The 22,167-nt window shown below is 38.9% G+C and overlaps 1 protein-coding gene across 3 annotated transcripts in view; it reads left to right on the forward strand.

Moving 5' to 3' along the window:
• The first annotated feature begins 3,580 nt into the window (after positions 1-3,580).
• The window catches only part of ZNF326 (zinc finger protein 326), a 35,448-nt gene continuing 16,861 nt past the window's right edge, over positions 3,581-22,167 (forward strand). The window contains exons 1-6 of one of the 3 annotated variants that reach the window (XM_055401596.2): positions 3,581-3,854; positions 6,086-6,130; positions 15,223-15,258; positions 15,355-15,466; positions 17,573-17,978; positions 20,347-20,545. In XM_055401596.2, the coding sequence (XP_055257571.1) occupies positions 3,839-3,854; positions 6,086-6,130; positions 15,223-15,258; positions 15,355-15,466; positions 17,573-17,978; positions 20,347-20,545 (814 nt within the window). In that variant the 5' untranslated portion in view covers positions 3,581-3,838. Of the gene's footprint in view, positions 3,855-6,085; positions 6,131-15,222; positions 15,313-15,354; positions 15,467-17,572; positions 17,979-20,346; positions 20,546-22,167 lie in introns of those variants that run through there. The other 2 variants (XM_088835471.1, XM_088835472.1) reach the window with 2 other exon arrangements.

Below are 22,167 nucleotides of genomic sequence, written 5' to 3' on the forward strand. Positions count from 1 at the left end.
AGCTATTTCCTTCTCTAGGGCTCCTCCCAACAACTTGTGTCTCCTGCATTGGCAGGTGATTCTTTACCACCTAATTGCTAGGGAAACCCAAATAAATGAATTAGGGAATGATTTGATAGTCTCTTGAGTATTATGGAGTACCTCAGGTATTGCCACCTGCCTCTGCAAGTACACTTTGTATCAGAAAAGGAAGAAGGAAGGAGGGAAAAGATCCATATATTTTGGTATTTCCTGGAGTTACAAGGTTCTGATCTGGCAGTTTTCTCTTTCAGGGGAATAACGGGTGTGTGTGCATGCGTACATATGTGCACATGATTCACAAAGTGACCCAATGTTTATTTTCTTCCACTCATGCCAAGACTTGACGACCTTAGATTACAAAATCACTTCTTTGCTATGATAACAAGAAAAAAAGTTAAAAGTCTCAGAGAGAGCTCAGTTTTAATTGTAAAACTTATGTGCTTGGCACTTAAGATACCATCAAGACTTGGATCTAATCTCAAAGGGCTTTTAATGTGGAGAGACATAGTATTTGATGCAAAGGAGATAGTGCTAGAGCAGAGGCTGTCCCAGGAAACTTAGAGGAGGGGCTTTTAATAGAGCCCAGGGCCTTGCTATTTATTCCAAGTATAGTTTGACTGCCAGCAGCAGCATCTCCTGGAAAATTGTGAGAAATGCAGACTCTCCAGCTTCAACCCAGACTGACTGACTGTGAATCATGTGCACATTAATATTGAGAAGCACTGGTCTAGGGGCAGCGGTGGGATGAGCGAGTGTTCTTAGAGGAAACAAGTTTTGAACTGTTTTGAGCATGAGTAGGGTTAACCTGAAACTCCAATACTTTGGCCACCTCATGCGACGAGTTGACTCACTGGAAAAGACTCTGATGCTGGGAAAGGTTGGGGGCGGGAGGAGAAGGGGACGACGGAGAATGAGATGGCTGGATGGCATCACCGACTCTGTGGACATGAGTTTGAGTGTACTCCGGGAGTTGGTGATGGACAGGGAGGCCTGGCGTGCTGTGATTCATGGGGTCGCGGAGAGTCGGACACGACTGAGCGACTGAACTGAACTGAACTGAGGGTTAACCAGGCGGAGAAGGCAATGGCAAGCCACTCCAGTACTCTTGCCTGGAAAATCCCATGGACGGAGGAGCCTGGTAGGCTGCAGTCCATGGGGTCGCTATGAGTCAGACATGACTGAGCGACTTCACTTTCCCTTTTCACTTTCACACATTGGAGAAGGAAATGGCAACCCACTCCAGTGTTCTTGCCTGGAGAATCCCAGGGACGGGGGAGCCTGATGGGCTTCCGTCTATGGGGTCACACAGAGTCGGACACGACTGAGGTGACTTGGCAGCTTGGCAGGGTTAACCAGGGGGTTTCCCAGGTGGCTCAGTTGTAAAGAATCTGCCAGTCAAAGCAGGAGACGTGAGTATGATCCCTGGGTTAGGAAGATCCCCTGGAGGAGATGGCAGGCAACCCACTCCAGTATTCTTGCCTGGGAAAGCCAATGGACAGAGGAGGTGGCAGGCTATAGTCCACGGGATCACAAAGAGTCAGACACGACTGAGCGGCAGAGAGAAAACCGTAAGCAAAAGTTCAGAGTCATGAAAAACTATTGGGGTGTTTTGGGAACTGTACGTAGCTTAAAATTGCCAATCAACAGGGAAAGAGTAGGGGAGAGAGGAGGATGGTTAAGGCAGGAAGGTGGCAGGGTAGGCAGAGGCCATACCCTGCTGGATGTGCTTTATGTTAGAGGCTTTGCCTTCACCTAATCCGTGATAGGTGATAGAATCCATTCTAAAGGAGATCAATCCTGGGTGTTCATTGGAAGGACTGATGCTAAAGCTGAAACTCCAATACTTTGGCCACCTCATGAGACAAGTTGACTCACTGGAAAAGACTCTGATGCTGGGAGGGATTGGGGGTGGGAGGAGACGGGGACGACGGAGAACGAGATGGCTGGATGGCATCACCGACTAGATGGACATAAGTTTGAGTGAACTCTGGGAGTTGGTGATGGACAGGGAGGCCTGGCGTGCTGTGATTCATGGGGTCGCAAAGAGTCGGACACGACTGAGCAACTGAACTGAACTGAACTGAACTGAAGCAGATGAAAGACTTCAGTATGGATTGAGGATGAGAGAATGGGAGAGGGGTGAGTCTTGACTGCATTAGTAGTGGGTGGATGCTCATGATGCCACTCACACAGCGTTATTCACAGATGAAAGAATAAAAGAAGATGAACAGGTTTGAGGAAGGAAATTATGAGTTCAGTTTTCAACATGTTCTGCTCTGGTGAATAGAAAACATGCATAGGAGGGAAAAAAAGGAAGAAAACACTACAAGGGTGGAGAACTGGGTGAATCAATGAGGGTGGAAAAGGAAAGCGATGAGGAGGAGCAGTGCCCTACCCAGATTTGGGGCTGGGCTCAGACGTGTCCATGAACTACAGCCCCATGAACTGTAGCCTGTCAGGCTCCTCTGTCCATGGAACTTTCCAGACAAGAATACTGGAGTGCGTTGCCATTTCCTACTCCAGGGGATCTTCCCAACACAGGGATCAAACCTGCATTGCCTGTGATTCCTGCATTGGCAGGTGGATTATTTACCTGTGCGCCACTGGGGCTACAGTCATACAACTTAGTATTCCTGTGAGTTTTTCCTTTAGTCATGTTTCCAGAGACTGTTTTCTTGGAACTTGGTTCTGGAAACTCATTGGACCTCAAAGAAGGGCAAACGGCTTGATTCATGACTTCCTATCCTGTGATCACCTCATCATTGACACGATTTGCTCTATAAAAAAATATTATCTAACCTGGAGTTCAAGCTGCTCCAGGATTAGCATGACCAAACAGTTGTCTTTTCCCACATTGTGTTATGGGCGAATGACTTTGCCCACTGTCCTCAACACTATTTCCAAAGTGACAATAATACAATGCTGAGAGATACTTTCTCGGTCGTGTCCGAGTCTTTGTGACCCCATGGACCTTAGCCTGCCAGGCTCCTCTGTCCACGGAATTCTCCAGGCAAGAATACTGGAGTGGGTTGCCATTTCCTTCTCCAAATACAGTGTTAATATGTATCAATATGTGTGTTTGCCCGTGGCTGTTCTTCAACTTCCGGATGACTCCTTCCAAAAATCTTCCCTCTGTTAACTTTTACAACACTTGCATTTTGCACCTTGAAATTCAGAACTCAACCGTGGTCTGTCTTGGATCACACTCGTAACTGTTTCCTATTTAGCAATCTGTTCTCTGCTCACAGAGGTCTAAAAATATCCTGGCCTTCCGAATCTCCACGGCAGAAACTCCATAAAGTTTTTTGTTTTGTTTTTTTTTACATTTTCCGATCAGTCATTATCAGCCAATAAAAAGGGAAAGGTCGGCACGTGGTATATTCGGGCAGGGGGAAGGTATTCCAAGCAGATCCTTTCGCTCTTGCCAGAATCAAACATGGCGGGCTTCAGCCCGACCTTCCAGAAAACCCGGCTTTCTTTCCCTTGAGCCCGGCCAGTCTTTGGGGCTCCTTCTTAACCTTCCTTACCTCTGGCGGCTCCGAGAGGGTCAGCACCTGGGAGCGTGACAGCGGACCTGCTTCCCGCCCCCGATCGAGGGCCCGCCCACCAGCCCGCGCCAGCCAGTCGCGGGCTGCGCTGCGAGGGTGGCGGCGCCGGCCGGGCCCGCCCCCCAGCCTCGCTGTGGCCTGCGGCTCCCGGGCCTGTAGCGCCGCTCTCGGTCGCGCCGACTCGGAGTGCGAACAGCGGGTCACGGGTGCTCTTCTCCGGCCGCAGATTAGCCCAGCGCCGCCGAGGCCGTCGGCCCCGAGCCTCCGCCATGGACTTCGAGGACGGTAAGCGCGGCCTCTGGCTGGTCCCCGCGGCGGGCGGCAGGCGGCTCGGCCTGCCCCCGGGGTCTGTTTACCGTCTCAAGATGGCCGTGTGGGCTTTGTTCTGCGGGCCTAGAGGCCGTCCGCCCGCCTGCCCGCCTCGGGCCCGGCGCCCGGGGTCGGCCTCGGTGGGGACCCGCGCGCCCGGATCGCCCCGCCCGGCGCCCGCTGCGGCCCGCGACCCTGAATGCCGCTCCGGCCGCGGCGCGGGGAAGGAAGCTCCCGGAGCGCCGCGGCCTCCGGAGTCCGCAGATCGGCCCCCGCCCGGCTGGGAGCAAATGGCCAGGAAGCCTCCAACTTCCCGTTCTGGGCGAGCGGGCCTCCCCCGCCGCGGCTCGCGCTCGCCCGGTGGGCAGCGGCCCAGATCGTCCTTTTAGTGAATCCCCAACTCCAGGTTACTACTCGCCAGATGGGATTTTCTGAGGCTTGCTCATGGTCGTGTTCCTTGCTTGTCTTAGTCTTTAAGATGAGTTATTTTAAGTAAGTTATTAAGTATAGTAGATCTGTATCCAGAATGGAACGTAAGGTATTTCTGGTTAGCAAAGTGGGATGTTTATCCGCCGACAAACAGTGCCCGGGCGTTAATCCCTAAATTTAAAAATGCTTCTGTGAACCCAAGCGTTTTCTCTGGACAGTGTGTTAAGTTAGTCAAAATTCTGGCACAGCATCACGTGCCCTTCAATTTCAGACCTATACACAGCCGCCTGGGATGGACTACTGTTTAATTAAATGAGGAGTACTTTCGGTCGTCTCTCACGCCAGTTCTTTAAACCGTTTCATACGCTCACGAAATAAAATTAATTTGGTCTTAATATTGTCTTCAAATCTTGCCCAACTTTTATAGTGATTGGTGTCAGGGTACGATCAGTACGTAATGACAGTATTAGGGAGACCTGAAAAGGGATGGGAATAAACTGAATTTAGCCCTGAGTTACCGGGCGTTTCTGAATAAAATGGCTTCACTAAGCCTCTAACCCAACGAAAACTAACTTTGAATATGCTGAGCCTGATTTAATGATCTTTTGATCTTTGATTTGATTTCATGCCACAAAGAATTAAAGCTACCAAGTCTAAGTATATGAAAGGAGACTGGAATAACCTTTTGTGGATACTTTTAAGTTACTTTGAAATAGGAAGTTCAGATATTAACAGTTGCACACTCTAGTGTTTGTTTTAGTTGAACTTTGACTCATTTTGATATCGTTACCTTTAAACTGAATATTTGAAATGTCAGAGTTGAGAATGAATTTTAAAAATAAGTTGCTGTGTTTTCACACCAAACTTTGGTGACGGTACCAACACCCAAGGTGCAGCAGAAACTACCAGTGTGGGAGGAGGGAGTGAAGGGAACGGTCCCCTCCCCCCATGAAGGAACCCATTGTCTTAGTATGTTTACTTTTTGTTATCACCATCTGCCCACAGTTCTAAACAGTGTGAAGCATAAAATTCTAAACAACGTCAGTGATAAAATGTTCCCTCTCTCATGCTCCCTCCTTACCCCTACTGCTTTATTTGGGGGATGGAATTTGCCTGACAATATGTTGGACTCTAATCCTGTATAGTGTAGTTGGAATCTATTGTATCCAAAGGACTACTCTATTAAATTCCTGTTTGTTAGTAGAATTAACTAAAGGATTTAACAATTGCCAAATTAGTTTTGACAAAGAAATTATGATCTTTGGTGATGATGCCACATCCTGGATAGAAATAGCACACACAGGTATACACATATATGCATGTGCATTTCTCAAATAAGATCTTGAAATCTTTAGAGAGCAAATTAAGCGCTAAGGGAAGTAGTAACTTGGGAAAAAAATATATAGAATCAATTCTCACATGTCCCTGTTTTTTGCATTGTTTGATACATAATTTATCTGCCTTCCCTTTTGTTATGCTGTATAAATCAGTATACTGGATCTCCTTTTTTGGCTGTAATTATATATCAGGTTTTATTAACTAATTTTTAATTTAATTATCATGATTTGGATGATAAACCTGCCATTTGAGGAGATAGTGAAAAGAAAGGGATATATATTTTCCTATATGAAGTATATATAATTATCAACACCCTGTTTTTGCAGATAGTTGAGTTAATGGCAGTTTAAAAATTGTGTTTGTTTTTAGTAAGTGGGTATATAATTCAAGATTTTTGTTAATATTGCACTAATTTCTTTCTGTTAAATGTGTCTTCATAGATTATACACACTCTGCTTGCAGAAATACTTATCAGAGCTTTAATGGTGAGTATCCTCTTTAATTTGATCTAAAATACATTAAGGGAATGCATCTCAGTTTTTTTGTCACCATCTAAAGTACCAATGTAAAAAGGGAATTCTGCCTTGTTTCAGTCATTGTTTAGTCTTTTGATATGTTAGTGTTAATGTTGTCATACTATGTATAGTATTTGAGTTAGGAAATTTGGAATCAGAAAACCTTAGGGCTATTCAGATTAATTTGACTCTTTATTTGAATTCTGAGTTCTTTATTCCAAAAGGCCCTGACTGTATTGAGTGATGACTTATAAGAAACTGAGTTATTTTTGTTGAATTAGAGGCTTTGGTATTGAGTAATGTAGATTAAGTGGATTATTGGCTTGGTTTTATATTGCTGCTTTCATAATTCATTTTGACCTTGTTTTTGAGGTCATTTGCTTTAATGTGTCCAAATGTGTTAGTGTATTAAGAACTGTCTAGAGCATATAAAGAAGCCTTATCAATATAAGTATGACATCAGAGTGACTAAAGGGCTAGATAAAATCATGACGTATGCAGAATACAATTGGGGTGGAGTTTTGATAGTTTAGATTAGAGTTAAGGCTTTGCCAGACAGGATAAGAACATAAAGAAGAGCATGGAACAGTTCAAGAGGTTATAAAAGCATTATATGAAGGACCCCAGAGAGTGGAATTAAATTCCCTGATTGCCAGAAAAATGCAACTTTCAACTGTTGTACAGAATGTAATATATTCACAAAACTGAAGCAAATGTACTACTAAATAAAGAAGACTGTCATTTCATGAGAATAACTACCATGCAGTTAATTGCTATTTATCATCTCTAGGAATTTAGAGAAACTTCAAATTTGATGTCAGTTAAAAAGGTTAAACACATAGCAATAGTCAATATATACCGAGTGCTGAAAAACATATTTTTGAGCAGGAGAGTGATATAATAAAGTTACCAAAAGAAGTTTTGTTTTCATCCACATGTAGGTTATGTTGAAAACTGGAAAATTATCAAGAAGGAAAATTATCAAGTTTCATAAATTCAGGTGTAGAGTTTTACACCTTGGGAGGTGATGACAGTAATTTTAAAAATGTTAAGCCATTTCTTGAGAAAGTTAGCAGAACTTTCAGACTGCCTAGGAGTGAGTAGAAAATTGAGAGGGATGCATAAAAATGAATCCAGGATTGGCAACTGGAGTGAGCAGGACTAGTACTTTTACCAAAGAGATTTGGAATGATAGAAGGCCATGATTTCCATTAGGATGTACCAGAGAGTTGAGTTTATGCCTAAATATAGGACTTTGAAATACAGAATCATAGAGGGTCAGAAGTTTATTTTCTTAACATACAGAATTGCGGGAAAAAAAAAAGGCTTAAAGTATTTCTGTCAGTGACATTATGACCTTCTTTTGAAAACAAGCACGTTGAGGTGTAGTGGACATCTAACCTACTCGTTTGAGGTGTACAGCATGATGACCCCATATTTGTGTATGCTGTGAAATGATCACAACAGTAAGTCTGGTAACCCTTGATCACCACATATAGTTTTCCTGCAATGAGAACTTTTAAGATTTACTTTTCTTAGCAAGTTTCAAATATGCAATACACTATTATTAACTATAGTCAGTACGCTGTATATTACATCCCCATGACTTATTTATAACTGGAAGTTGTTACCTTTCAACTCCCTTCACCCATTTCAACCACTCCTACCCCCTTCTCTGGCGATCACCAATCTGTTTATTATGTCTACAAGCTTGGATTTTTTTGCTTTGTTTTGTTTTGATTTTTTTAAAAAAAATTCTACATATAAATGAAATCATACCGTTTTTATCATTCTTCCTTCACTTATTTCACTTCGCATATGCCCTCAAGGCCCATCCATGTTGTTGCAGATGGCATGATTCCATTCTTTTTCATGTTAAAAGTAGTATTCCATGTATATACATACATATATATCACATTGCATCATCTTTATCCATTCATCTATTGATGGACACTTAGATTATTCCGTATCTCGGCTATTGTAAATAATGCTGCTGTGAAAATTGGGGTACATGTATCTTTTCAAATTAGATTTTTTTCTAACAGTTAAATGTTAGACATTTTTTTCCCTCTTAATTTTAGTTCCAGTAGTGGTTTTCATTTAAGGGTGATTGTTAGACTCCCCTGTGGAGCCTTTTCAAAATATATCTATTTAGGTCTGAACTGAGGTTTTACTCTAGTCCTTTTGAATCTTAATTTTTAGGGTAAATGGTCCCATCTGTGTCAGCTTTCAGTTCAGTTCAGTTCAGTCGCTCAGTTGTGACTGACTCTTTGCGACCCCATGAATCACAGCACGCCAGACCTCCCTGTCCATCACCAACTCCCAGAGTTCACTCAAACTCATGTCCATTGAGTCGGTGATGCCATCCAGCCATCTCATTCTCTGTCATCCCCTTCTCCTCCTGCCCCTAATCCTTCCCAGCATCAGAGTCTTTTCCAGTGAGTCAACTCTTCGCATGAGGTGGACAAAGTATTGGAGTTTCAGCTTTAGCATCAGTCCTTCCAATGAACACCCAGGATCCATCTCCTTCAGAATGGACTGGTTGGATCTCCTTGCAAGGGACTCTCAAGAGTCTTCTCCAGCACCACAGTTCAAAAGCATCAATTCTTTGGCGATCGGCTTTCTTCATAGCTTTAGGAACTATTAATACTTTGAATCATTTTAGAATGCACCTCTGGTTAAAGAACACTGCTTGACAACACTGAGTCCTGAGTTGTCTACATTTTATAAATGAGGAACTTAATTTCAGGGATGTAATTTGACTTCATTCAACAGATACTTACTGAGTGTTTTGTATTAGATAGTGTCATTGGAGCTGGCAGTACAGTAGTGAATGAAACAGACTTTGAAGTGTACAGTCTCGTGGGGTGAAATAGTAAACAAGAAGTAATATTTATTGTATTGCAGCAATTGCTTGGGAGAATAATAACAGGACAGCTGTGTGTGTGTGTGTGTGTGTGACAATTTTAAAGAGATTAGCAAGGGAAAGAATCACTAACAGGGTAACTTGAGCATAGAGTTGAGGGAGATGAAGGTGCAAGCCGTGCCATTGTCTCCATATTTCCTTCTTCTTATATAAATAGACAAAAAAAGGGAAAGCATTTCTGATAGAGGGAAAGCAGGAACACAGGTAGGGCTGAGTGCATTGTGCTTCAGAGTGACTTAAGAAGATGGGCTTGACTACAGCAGATGATTTTTGCTGAGTGATATTAAAACAAGGTTAGAATAGGGAGGTGTATGTAGCCAGAAGGCAGTGAAAGTCAAAGACAATTTGCTTAACACTAAAGCAGTAATAGAAAGTGAAGACCTTAAAAAATTGAGGGTGTGAGCAACACACATACAGAGGAAGAACATTCCAGGCAGAGGGAATCCGTTCTGTTCAGTCGCTCAGTCGTGTCCGACTCTTTGCGACCCTGTGGACTGTAGCCTACCAGGCTTCTCCATCCGTGGGATTCTCCAGGCAAGAATACTGGAGTGGGTTACCATTTCCTTCTCCAGGGGATCTTCCTGATCCAGGGATCGAACCCGGGTCTCCCGCATTGGAGGCAGACGCTTTAACCTCTGAGTCGGAATAGTAGGTGCAAAAATGGGTGTACACCTGTTGTGCTCTTGGAACGGCAAGGGACCTGGTATAGCTAGAGTGGGGTGAATAAGGGGAGATCACAGACTAAAATTAAGTGGAAATAGGTCAAGTTGAGAGGTAATGGGAAGGATTTCTCAACTTTGTCTCTTGACATTTTGGACTAGATAATTCTTTGTTGTGGGGGAGTGTCCTATGCATTGTAGAATGTTTTAGGAGCATTCTTGGTCTCTTGTCATTTGATACAGGCAGCACCCATTACTCATTTTGGTGACAACCAACAATGTTTTCATTTTTTGACCCCCTCTGGGGGTCAAAATTGCCCATGGTTAAGAACCACTGATATAGGGTCTTATAGATTATCTAAAACCTTGTTTACTTGGAGTAAGTTGGGAAGCCTTTGGAAGGTACTGGGCATTGAACATAATTTAACTTTAACAGAATTCTTCTAGCTATTTTCTTGAGAATGAACAGAAAGGTTGCAGAAATGAAAACAGGAAAAGCAGCTGGGGAGATGTTGCAGTAATGTAGGTGAGATATGCTGGTGGCCCGCACCATGATGGTAGTAGTGTGGAAGTGATAAAAAGTGGTCTCATTCACAACTTAGTGTTACACAACTTGTTAGTTACTTTGATCATGTCAGTTGTTTTTTCATACTACTCCACACCTCTTGTGATTTAATTATAAGTGAACTTAACATTGCAAGGAGATCCAACCAGTCCATTCTAAAGGTCAGTCCTGGGTGTTTACTGGAAGGACTGATGCTAAAGCTGAAACTCCAATACTTTGGCCACCTCATGCGAAGAGTTGACTCACTGGAAAAGACTCTGATGCTGGGAAGGATTGGAGGCGGGAGGAGAAGGGGACGACAGAGAATGAGATGGCTGGATGGCATCACCGACTTGATGGACATGAGTTTGAGTGAACTCCGGGAGTTGGTGATGGATAGGGAGGCCTGGCATGCTGTGATTCATGGGGTTGCAGAGTTGGACACGACTGAGCGACTGAACTGAACATTTGTTGAGCTTATTATTTATGAAAAGTGAAAGTGAAAGTCGCTCAGTCATGTCTGACTGTTTGCAACCCCATGGACTGTAGTGCATGGAATTCTCCAGGCCAGAATACTGGAGTGGGTAGCCTTTCCCTTCTCCAGGGAATCTTCCCAACCCAGGGATTGATTCCAGGTCTATTTTATTGCGATTCTTTACCAGCTGAGCCAGAAGGGTGTAATCAAATCAGTGGAGTAGATTTGATTTAAAATATGTCAGATTAATTTTGAGTGAATAGCTTTTCTTATTTTATTCAGGGATAATTGATGGAATGCTAAATATGTCAGGTGTATAACAATGATTCACAATTTTTAGAGGTTATATATAATATAGTTATTATAAAATACTGCAGTATTCCTCGTGTTGTACAGTATATCCTTGTTCTCATTTACTGTTAACAGTGAAGATATGTTATAGTCTTAATACCTTTATTTTTGAACTGATTTTTAAATTCATTCAGCAACCTGGAAGAATATAGTTTATATGTAAATGATCGTGGTCCTCTTATAGGCTCTGTCCCTGTAATCAACACTGATTATATGCAGTACCTATAAAGACTTGCTCTTTTCCCTTTTAACTAACTGATCAGTGACAGTGCTATGAACAACAAACCAAAAGACGTTGCTGTGTAAAGATAGCTCTGTTAATTTTTGTGTACTCTCTAGTACCTGGGGAAAGGTGAGTGTTCAATAAATGTTAGTAATTTATGACTTTAGTGAAGTAAAAATATACAGAATCAAAAAACTGAAGGATTTAGTATCCAAAGGCAGCCTCTGCTGACTGAAGATAGAAATTAGCAGAAATAGCAATTTAAGTTTTTTCATTTTGTATACCTAACTGAACCTGACTCTAAAATTACTTTTTAATACTTTTTAGAGGAAAGCTTTTTATTTTGAAGTCTTCATCTTAACGTCAAAGTTGTCCTCTGTTTGAGAGATATGAGTAACTTCTATTGTATACTTATCAACTCTAAAGACAAATGACTTTTATTAGTCTGGAACTATGTTATCTGATGTGGTAGACGCCAGTAGACACTAACCATGTATGAGTATTGAGTACTTGCAGTGTGGATAGTCTGAATTGAGGTGTGCTGTCTTAATATGAACTTGATTTGAAGTCTTAGTATAGACAAACATTTAGAATATCTCATTAGTACTTTTTGTATATTGGTAAACTTTTTGTCATTAAAATCCATTGGTACGCCTTTTACTTTGAATGAATCTTTTTATGAGGTGTAATTCTGTAATATCAGGTATTATTTGAAAAATACTGATTTATAGAGTTATTCAGATTTTTCAAATATTGGCAGATTTTTTTGTAGAAATTAAAAAGTTATATATTCAGTAATACCAGTATCAATTTCAGAAAAGCCTTTTAAGTATTGGGAAACCGTCAAGCTCAAGTTTTAAATTCTGATTTTCACATGAGTGCTTGAATTTTATCTTTGGCAACAAATACTGTCACTTGTTTTTTTTGAATTGACAGTTCCACTTCATTTTTGAGAAAGTGTCTGCCAGATGCTCAAGTCTGAAAGCCGTAGTTCTTGAATGTCAGTCTTTCCTTTTAGTAAAAACAGTATTCCTTGTAAAAAATGGCTAATTCAGTGGCTTTTCCTAAAGAGAACTATGGCACTTAATGAAACTTTAGGCAGTGATATGCAGTAAAATTGCTCTATGTATACTTTCCATTTTACTATCCAGAATATCATAAAGTATACACAAAGGTCGTGATTTAATAAAATTGTTAATTTTTACTTCTTCATCAAGGACATTCTTTAAGTGAAGATTATTTTATTATTTTTATTATCTTTGTATTTTATTTTTTTACTGCAAGTGTGCAATACAACTATCAATACTAGTGTGGTCTGGTGTCACTGCCTTGATTTGTGCTATAGCACAAACTGTTTTACCCACCAGTGGTTTTGCATCTTCAATGCAAAAAATTTTTCATCACTGTGAAAAAGACAAATAATGTATTAGTATCAATAATGTTTATAAAAATAGTTTGACCTTGTGGATCCCCCGAAAGGGTCCTGGCAACTTTAGTGGTCAACAGACTATTGAAACCTGCAGGCCTGGGGTACATAAAAAATTAGTAAAAAAGAGACTCTGACCACAAGACTAGTGTACATTTAAAGTGAGGTCACAGGACTTTGCTGGAGGTCCAGTGGTTTAAGACTACACACATCTACTGCAGGGTGCATGGATTTGATCCCTGGTTGTGGAACTAAGACCCCGCATGCCGCGTGGTGCAGTAAAAAAACAAGATTAAATAAAGAAGGCCATAGATAGCAGAATACTGTATAAGGCAGAGTATCATAAACACCGTGTAAAAACTACAGACTTTTGCAGATATTCAAAAGAAAGAGATGATAGTCAATTGAAACAACATCAGTAAGGTGTTCTTAAAAGGGTTACTATTTGAGATGGACTTTAAAAAATTAAAGAATTTCAATAAGGTACTATTTGGGCAGTAGAGAAAGCATTTCATGTAGAAGCAACAGTGCGAAGCTAAAGTGGTGGATATTTATAAGACTTTGGGAAAATCATTTCATCTTTTTGGTTCCACAATCTATCAAATGAAAAGGTTAAATTTGATCATTTAGATTGCTTTCAGGTTTAAAGTTGCAAGATATTGTTGTTAGGACCAGAATATTTATGTAATTGTAATTAAAATTTAGTGTTTTTTAAAAAATAAAAATAAATGTACTTGCTTTGTGTATACTCTTAGTACATAAAACTTGGAGAGGGTGATAAATGAATTCTTTTAAAGGACTTTATAGGAAACACGTTGTAAACGGTTTTTAAGTTTTTTCAATTTTATAATCATAGTAAACTCATTTTATTACCTTTTTTGTTGTATTTGTGTTTCATGTCAGAGGTGGGGATGTAGGTGGAATTACAGGAATTGTAATAAAATACACTTGGTGCTTTGATTATATTATAATTTTTTTAGTGTTTACATTGCTAGAATTCACATTCATTCCCTTTATTCAGAGTATTTGAGGATTTAAATATTTGAGTCATTATTTATATGCAGAGTACCACATAATGGCCCCACTCTGATTTTCAGTTCAGTTCAGTCGCTCAGTCGTGTCCGACTCTGCGACCCCTTGAATCACAGCACGCCAGGCCTCCCTGTCCATCACCAACTCCCGGAGTTCACTCAAACTCATGTCCATCGAGTCGGTGATGCCATCCAGCCATCTCATTCTCTGTCATCCCCGTCTCCTCCCACCCCCAATCCCTCCCAGCATCAGAGTCTTTTCCAGTGAGTCAACTCTTCGCATGAGGTGGCCAAAGTATTGGAGTTTCAGCTTTAGCATCAGTCCTTCCAATGAACACCCAGGAGTGATCTCCTTTAGAATGGACTGGTTGGATCTCCTTGCAGTCCAAGGGACTCTCAAGAGTCTTCTCCAGCACCACAGTTCAAAAGCATCAATTCTTCGGCACTCAGCTTTCTTCACAGTCCAACTCTCACATCCATACATGACCACGGGAACTCTGATTTTAGTTTTTAAAAATATATGTTTCAATTACTGAATGAACTAATTTCTATTGGGGAGATTTAAAATGAAACTGCCTCTGAGTTTTTAGATGTTTTGAGAGGAGTTAGATGCAGAAAGAAGGCAGTGGCACCCTACTCCAGTACTCTTGCCTGGAAAATCCCATGGACGGAGGAGCCTGGTAGGCTGCAGTCCATGGGGTCGTGAAGAGTCAGAGACGACTGAGCGACTTCACTTTCACTTTTCACTTTCATGCATTGGAGAAGGAAATGGCAACCCACTCCAGTGTTCTTGCCTGGAGAATCCCAGGGATGGGGGAGTCTGGTGGGCTGCTGTCTGTGGGGTCGCACAGAGTCAGACACGACTGAAGCAACTTAGCAGGAGCAGCAGATGCAGAAAATGATACTATAAAATTTTTTTTCCTTTTGACATTATTAAATGCCTTATTTTCTTGAGAATAGGAATTATTAATTATGTACCATTGTAGCACCTGACATAGGACCCTATGGTAGTATCCTAGTCACGTAAATGTTGGCTAAATTGAAGATAATTTTAATTTAGAACTTTTTAGTTGATAGTTTTTTTTTAATCAGGTCTTATTGGCAAATCTGATTTTTCAGTAGATTATATGACATAGGATCCTATGGTAGTACTCTTGTTGTGTAAATATTGGCTAAATTGAAGATAATTTTAATGTAGTACTTTTTAGTTGATAGCTTTTTTTTTTAATTAGGTTTCATTAGCAGATCTGGTTTTTCAGTAGATTATAATTTGTGTGGTTTTTCCCTCAGTGTTTAGTGTGAATTTAGCTAAAATGTTAACAATGAATGATCATTTCAGGTGACTGATATGAATATCTTGTGTTTTATACAAAGATTCCTGAAGAGAATGGTATTTTACTGACCTTTTGTTATTGACTGTCTTTTAGGAATGGATCGTGATTATGGCCCTGGATCTTACGGAGGTCTGACATTCAAGGATATTTATCTAAAAATTCTTCTTTTGAGTGCCAGTGAAGGTGAGCATCATTTAATTTTTTTTCTTTTTAAACTCTTTATAGGGATGGATCGTGACTATGGCCATGGATCCTATGGGGGTCAAAGATCCATGGACTCCTACCTAAACCAGTCATATGGCATGGACAATCACAGTGGTGGTGGTGGGGGTAGCAGGTAAATTGCTTCATCATTTGGCCAAATAAGTAGATGACTATAAGATTCTAGATAATTTAAGTATTCTTTAGGCATGTTATGATACTTAAACTATATTTAGAACTGAATAATCACCTTAAATGTTTAAAGGTGTTAATGGTTATAAAAACTGTCTCAACATCATTGGCAGGCATTACTTTAGGAAAACCTCAGGAAAACCATTATTTCATTATACTAGAGTGAGATTTTCTGTCTTTAGCAGTGGTTTTTTTTAACTCCTTGTCAGTCAAAATGCCCTAAACAAATGATATAAAAATATCATTGGAAATATTATTTGTGAAGCTTTTTTCTTGCAATTTTTCAAAAATTTATTTACTAATGTGGAGTGCTTTAATAGAGTAGCAAAGCAGTCTTTGACTAGAATGAAGTTAACTGAACCTGTCTAGCAGCACTCAGTTTGTAAGAAACATTTAAGATAGTTATCCTTTTTATTTTAGTTTTAATGTGAGTTACAGGAGCACATTTTGATAATAAAAATATTCTTTAAATCATATTTAGGTTATTTATTGGCAGGTTCTACTTATGCCAGAAACACCTGTGGTCCAGACTAGGAGCTTTATATTAAAGTCATGAATGAGTACAATATCTTTGTTTATTTTAATGCAGTACAGTTTTGATTGTACTTATGTTTCATTGTTGATGCTGTGTAAAGCTTAAACCTAGCTGAACTGCTGTCGGCTTTAGGGTTGACCACATTTTAGGCCAAGGAGGCGCAGAGATTTTTGAAGTGCAGATTCCTACTAAATATTGATATAAGTAAAACTAGTTAGGATACTTCTTGAAAGTATTGTCCTTCTTCATAAATTGAAGGATCCGGTTTCCTTAAGGATGGATTTAATGATGCTTACTTTCCTTTTTTCTGCTTAAGTGTGCCATTATGGTTTATAGTAGAGAAAAATCAGGAAAATAGATAGAACAATTTTGCTTATGTGATAGATGTTTTGAAAAATGTAGTTGAAAAGAGGAATGATTTTTATATGGTTACTAGGATTCAGAAGTAAAGTGCCTTCTATTTAGTGATAAATAAATAATTGAAGTAATGTAACATGTTTAAATATTTTACCTCATCAGTTGCTGCCTTGTTACATTGTAAATGTAATGTGTGTGAACTATGTAGATGTTATAATTTATCTCATGTAATTGTGGGCCTTTATAAAACTTATGTTGTGAGATAAGCAACTTTTGTAATCCATGCTTTGGTGAGAAGTATCATTTGTTTCTTCTGTTGACTCTATTAAAACCTTGAGGAGACTGTGTGCTCCCTTTTGTAGAGTAGCTTTATGTGATAATTTCATGTGATAATAGGGAATAATTTTTCAAATAATTGAAGACATTATAAAATGTATTCTTTCTAATCTGCCTTGAAAATTCATATGCAAAGGGTATATATTGGTGGTCTTTTATGTTCTGTTTTATGTGCTTATTCTTCTAGATTTGTAGATTTATTAGTATACAAGTGAAAAATGACTAAGAATTGATTATTAACGTTAACCAAAGTTTAGCAGGTTGTCAAATTTTATAACCAGATAATTCTTCCAATTTTGACTGCTGTAGACATAATGAAGCAGTTTTGTCATATAGATTATTGGGTGTGCAAAAGGATCTCTTCTGTGTCACAAGTAGCCTACATCTTTGTAGTCTTCAATTTGTGTCCCTATTGAAAGCCAAAATGTTGTAAATATTTTGTATTTTACAGTATTAGAGATGGGTTCAAAGAAAGTTTGAGTAGTCTGTGAACTTTAACAAATGACTTTTTCCAAGACTAGGGCTGGGCTTAAATAATGACAGACAAATCTTTTCTAATAAAATAGAAAGCTGCCAAAAAGCAGATATTTAAGCTAAGGTTACTTAACTCAATTCATATTTAAACACTGACTCAGATAGCTTTCTATCTGGTCTCATGTTGAACTGCCCAGCCCTAATCAAGTGTGAATAAAAGTAGAAATGCAAACCAGTATGGTATAAATGAATTTTAGTTGATTAATGTCATCTGATAATTTGTCTTTTGAATTGTCTAACATTAGTAAGCTTACTTTTGTTTTTTCCCTCACTGTGCAACTCTTCCAGGTTTGGACCTTATGAGTCTTACGACTCCAGGTCTTCTCTGGGTGGGCGAGATCTGTACAGATCTGGCTATGGTTTTAATGAACCCGAACAAAGCCGCTTCGGAGGTAGTTATGGTGGTCGATTTGAGAGCTCCTACCGGAATAGCCTTGACTCTTTCGGAGGTAGAAACCAGGGCGGGTCTAGCTGGGAAGCACCTTACTCCCGTTCAAAATTGAGGCCTGGGTTTATGGAGGACAGAGGAAGAGAGAATTACTCTTCCTACAGCAGTTTTTCTTCACCCCATATGAAGCCTGCACCTGTAGGCTCTCGGGGGAGAGGAACGCCTGCTTATCCTGAAAGTACGTTTGGAAGCAGAAACTATGATGCTTTTGGAGGACCATCAACAGGCAGAGGCCGAGGCCGAGGAGTAAGTACAACAGAATCTTTTCAGATTCTTTTCACTAGTCACTCTTTTAAACCCTTTCAAGACCATGGTTTTCAACTAGAATAAACACTGTTCATCCCAGTGTATTTTGAAGCAAAAGTTGAGTCATAAGCATAATTTTTAGGTTGCCTGTAAAAGTTTTCCCAATCCCTCAGAAAATACATGGCAGTGTGAGATGACTGTTCATATAGTTTTGCTAAATCTCCCTTTATTAAAAAGGTGAGGATATTAGGTTTGGTCTAAAAGGGGTTAAAAGGAGTTGCATTTTTCCTTGTAAACACTAGCAGTTTTGCTAGTGGGACAGTTCTTGGATTATTTTAAAGGTAATGAACCCTTTTGGAGTTTCTGAGTAGGTTAAAGGTGCAATGTATGATAAAACGTATATACTTTGCTGCTAAACTCCAGCACATAGAATTTCTTCAAAGCTTCATATTTCACATTAAACACAAGAGAGACTAACAGTTGGTGATACCTGAGGGTACTTTAGCCAGGTTTACATGGTGAAGAAGTTGATATGTGTGGTAGATTGTAGATGATTTGTGGTCAGTATAATTTTGCTAACTCACTCTCTTACAGTATGTTCTATTGCTGGGTGTTCTGTCTTACCTCTGTCACTAGTTTTACTATTGAGAAATAATTTCCTCCCTATAGAAACATGTCTATGGCTTCTTCCCAGGAAGTAATATTTTGTAAATTACTGCTTAAATGAATAAATATGCTAGTCTTCAAATATTTAATTTCAGGATATGTAGTATAAAGGTTATGCCTTTACATTCTTAGGTAACTTGACTGACAAGAAATTTTTCCTAGGAAGTGTACATAGATTGTGGAGTTATGTAGTTTGATTTTATAAAGAATGTTGTATTTTTGCCATCATGTAAGAATTGTTTGTTTGTTTGTTTGTTTTTTGAAGTCAGTTGCTCTTAATATTCTCTTTGCAGAGGAAAGTGCTTCTGATAAAAAAATGTAGTAGGGCACATTTTTGACTGCTCACTAATCTTTGGTACATCAGCATAGTTTGTCATACTTGTGTAGAAATTTTGCATTTATAACAGTTACTCTTTACTTATGTAAAATGCATTGCACCTTTAATGGATAATTAATAAAGATTTTTCTGATGTGACTATTTAAATCACCTGGAAGCTTAATTTATTTAAGGTTAGATAGGTATTCCTAAGCATAATATACAAATGTAAGCAACTAGTATGTTGCTGTTCTACCATGCTTTATGGTTGTAGATTAATTGAAAATAGTTGGGATAATAGGCTTTGGATTTTGAAATTGAAAATCTACTCCAGTTTGAAAATTTGGAAAACTCTTAATGTTTTCCATGCTGTATATTACTTTAGGCAAATGATTTTTTCCTCAAAGAGACTTCAAATACCAATTTTGTTTTCATGATAGAAAAACAGGTATTCCTGTACTTTGTTTCCACCATTCTAGTCAAAGTGGACTTTTCTTTCTTTCTTCCTGTTAATGAAATAGATGAACCAATAGGTCTTTCCTTTTTAATCTTCACTTGTACAATTCCCATTGGATCCTTCTCTTCAGATTACTCCTCAATCCTTATCCTCTAAAAGTGAGGTTAGTAGAATAAATTTGTATGAACATGTGGCTTCTTGGTGTAGTGGGTTTTGTTAATGACGAGAAGAAAGGACACAAAGAGTCGTTTGGTTGCATGACTCTTCGTTTGTAAACTTTTGCTTCTTGGGCTTCTGGGTGAGAATATGTTTCTCTAGGTAAGAATGTGAATGGAACGTCAGATGCAATTCTTTATCTGAAGTGTGTCTTGGAAGTTGATGCATGGTTAATGCTTTAACTCTCCTATTTCATACTAATGTTCCATCTCGCCTTCTCATCCCTTTTTCAACAGGGAGAAATCCTAAATCATTTCTGGATCTTTTTTAACTTCAAACTTCAGATATGGTCTTCTTTGTGTATCTTAGTTTTAAGCCAGGTTTTAGTAAAGATTTCTTTTAAGGTCTTTTCATGGGAAAACATCGATTAGGAACTCTGAAGAGGAGTTGTCAGAGAGTTGTACAAGTGGTAATATTCTGACAGGCACATAACGTTGTTTATGATCTCAAATAATTTTGAATCATAAGAATCAAACAATAGGAAATATCCATATTTGTTCTTCTGGAAATAAAAATACTGATTCACTGGATTTGGGTTCCTGTAATAATTTATAGAGCTTTTCAGTGTATTTAGAGTGGACTTGTAAAATTTAGTTACATTCTGAGGAATTTTCATTTGAAAAATTCCAGATAGATAAAATGTAATTTATATATGAATTCATACTTTTTCTTTGGATATTGTGCTAATATTTCTTGATTTCACAAATTTGCAGCATATGAGTGATTTTGGAAGCATTCATAGACCTGGAATTGTTGTTGACTATCAAAACAAACCCACCAATGTGACAGTTGCTGCTGCAAGAGGAATAAAGAGAAAAATGATGCAACCATTTAATAAGCCTGGTGGAACCTTTATCAAGAAACCCAAGCTAGCAAAACCTGTGGAGAAGATGAGCCTCAGCAAATCACCCAGTAAGTTGGAAAACATAATTGCTGTGGTTCAAGGCAGTTTTCATTATTTTCTTTAACTCAGTGCATTTAAATAATTTTTTCATGTTTATGTAGACAAATTATATAATAATTACAGTTGTATAAATTAGATCTGCAGTCATGGATATCAAAATTACCAAAAGATACATATAAATTCACATGCCCTGATTCACCCCTTTTCCCTAAATCTTGACTTAGGGTGGAACCAGAACATCTATATTTTTAAAAAGATCTTACACACGATTTTGATTTTGATTCCTTTCTTGAGTGTTATATTTATTGTTGGATAATTATTGAGGAAGTAGTATGTTATATTACATAGACTCTCCTTCATGAGGTCAAAGGCAAGAAATTTTTCATCGTCCTTGGTGCCAGGAAAAGCTTTGTATTCTAGAAAATTAATTTGCCTTTTGTCTTCTGGACATTATTCTTAGAGATAATCATACTTCCATTTTTACATTGTTAAAAGTTAAGAGCCAGTCTGAAAGTGAAATTAAGGAAACAATTCATGGTAGCATCAAGAATTAAATACTCAGGAATAAATTTAACAAAAGAAGTACAAAACTTATACTTTGAGAACTATAAAACATTGTTAAAGAAATTAAAGATCTAAATAAATAGGATAGTAAATAAATGTTCACAGACCAGAAGACTTGATGTTAAGATGGTAATACTCTCCAGAGTGATCTACTGATTCAGCCCAATCCCTGTCAGAATGTCACCTGACTTATTTGCAGAAATTGACAAGTTGATTCAGAAATTCATAGGGAATTGCAGGGAACCTACAATAGTCAAACAATCCTAAAAAAAGAAGAAAACAGAAAGACTACTGCTTCATGATTTCAAAACTTAACTACAAAGCCAGAGTAATCAAGACAGAGTGGTACTGGCACAAGGACAGACGTATAGATCAATGGAATAGAATCGAGAGTCCAGAGATAAACTCATAAATCTATGGTAAAATGTTTTATTTTTTAAGCCAAGATGTCAAAATTATTTAGTGAGGAGAGAATAGTCTTTTCCACAAACGCTGTTGGAACAACTGGATAGCCACATGCACAAACTAACATACAGCACCTAAATGCAAGGGCTAGAACTATAAAACTCTCAGAAGAAAACAAGAGTAAGTCTTCATGACTTTGGATTTGGCAAGAAATTCATATGACACTAAAAGAGCAACCAAATGAAAACCAGGTCAGTTGGACTTTGGGCTTCCCTGGTGGCTCAGCAGTAAAGAATCCGCCTGCCAGTGCAGGAGATGCAGTCAGGAAGATCCCCTGGAGAAGAAAATTGGCAACCCACTCCATTATTCTTACCTGGGAAATTCCGTGAACAGGGGAGCCTGGTGGGCAGCAGTCCACAGAGTCGCAAAAGAGTTGGACACAACTTACTGACCAAACAACAATGAAACTGGATTTTATCAAAATTAAAAACTTTTGTGCTTCAGAGGACACATTACGAAAGTGAAAAGACAGCTCACAGAGAAGGAGAAAACATTTGCAAATTATACCTCTAAGAGACTTGTATCTAGAATATATAGAATTTTTTAATTCAAAAAGACAAATAGCCCATTTGAAAAAAGCATCTGAACAGACATTTTTTCC

This window comes from Moschus berezovskii, chromosome 4, assembly GCF_049115385.1.
Source record: "Moschus berezovskii isolate FMDL1 chromosome 4, NW_MosBer_1.0, whole genome shotgun sequence".
Taxonomy (NCBI): domain Eukaryota; kingdom Metazoa; phylum Chordata; class Mammalia; order Artiodactyla; family Moschidae; genus Moschus; species Moschus berezovskii.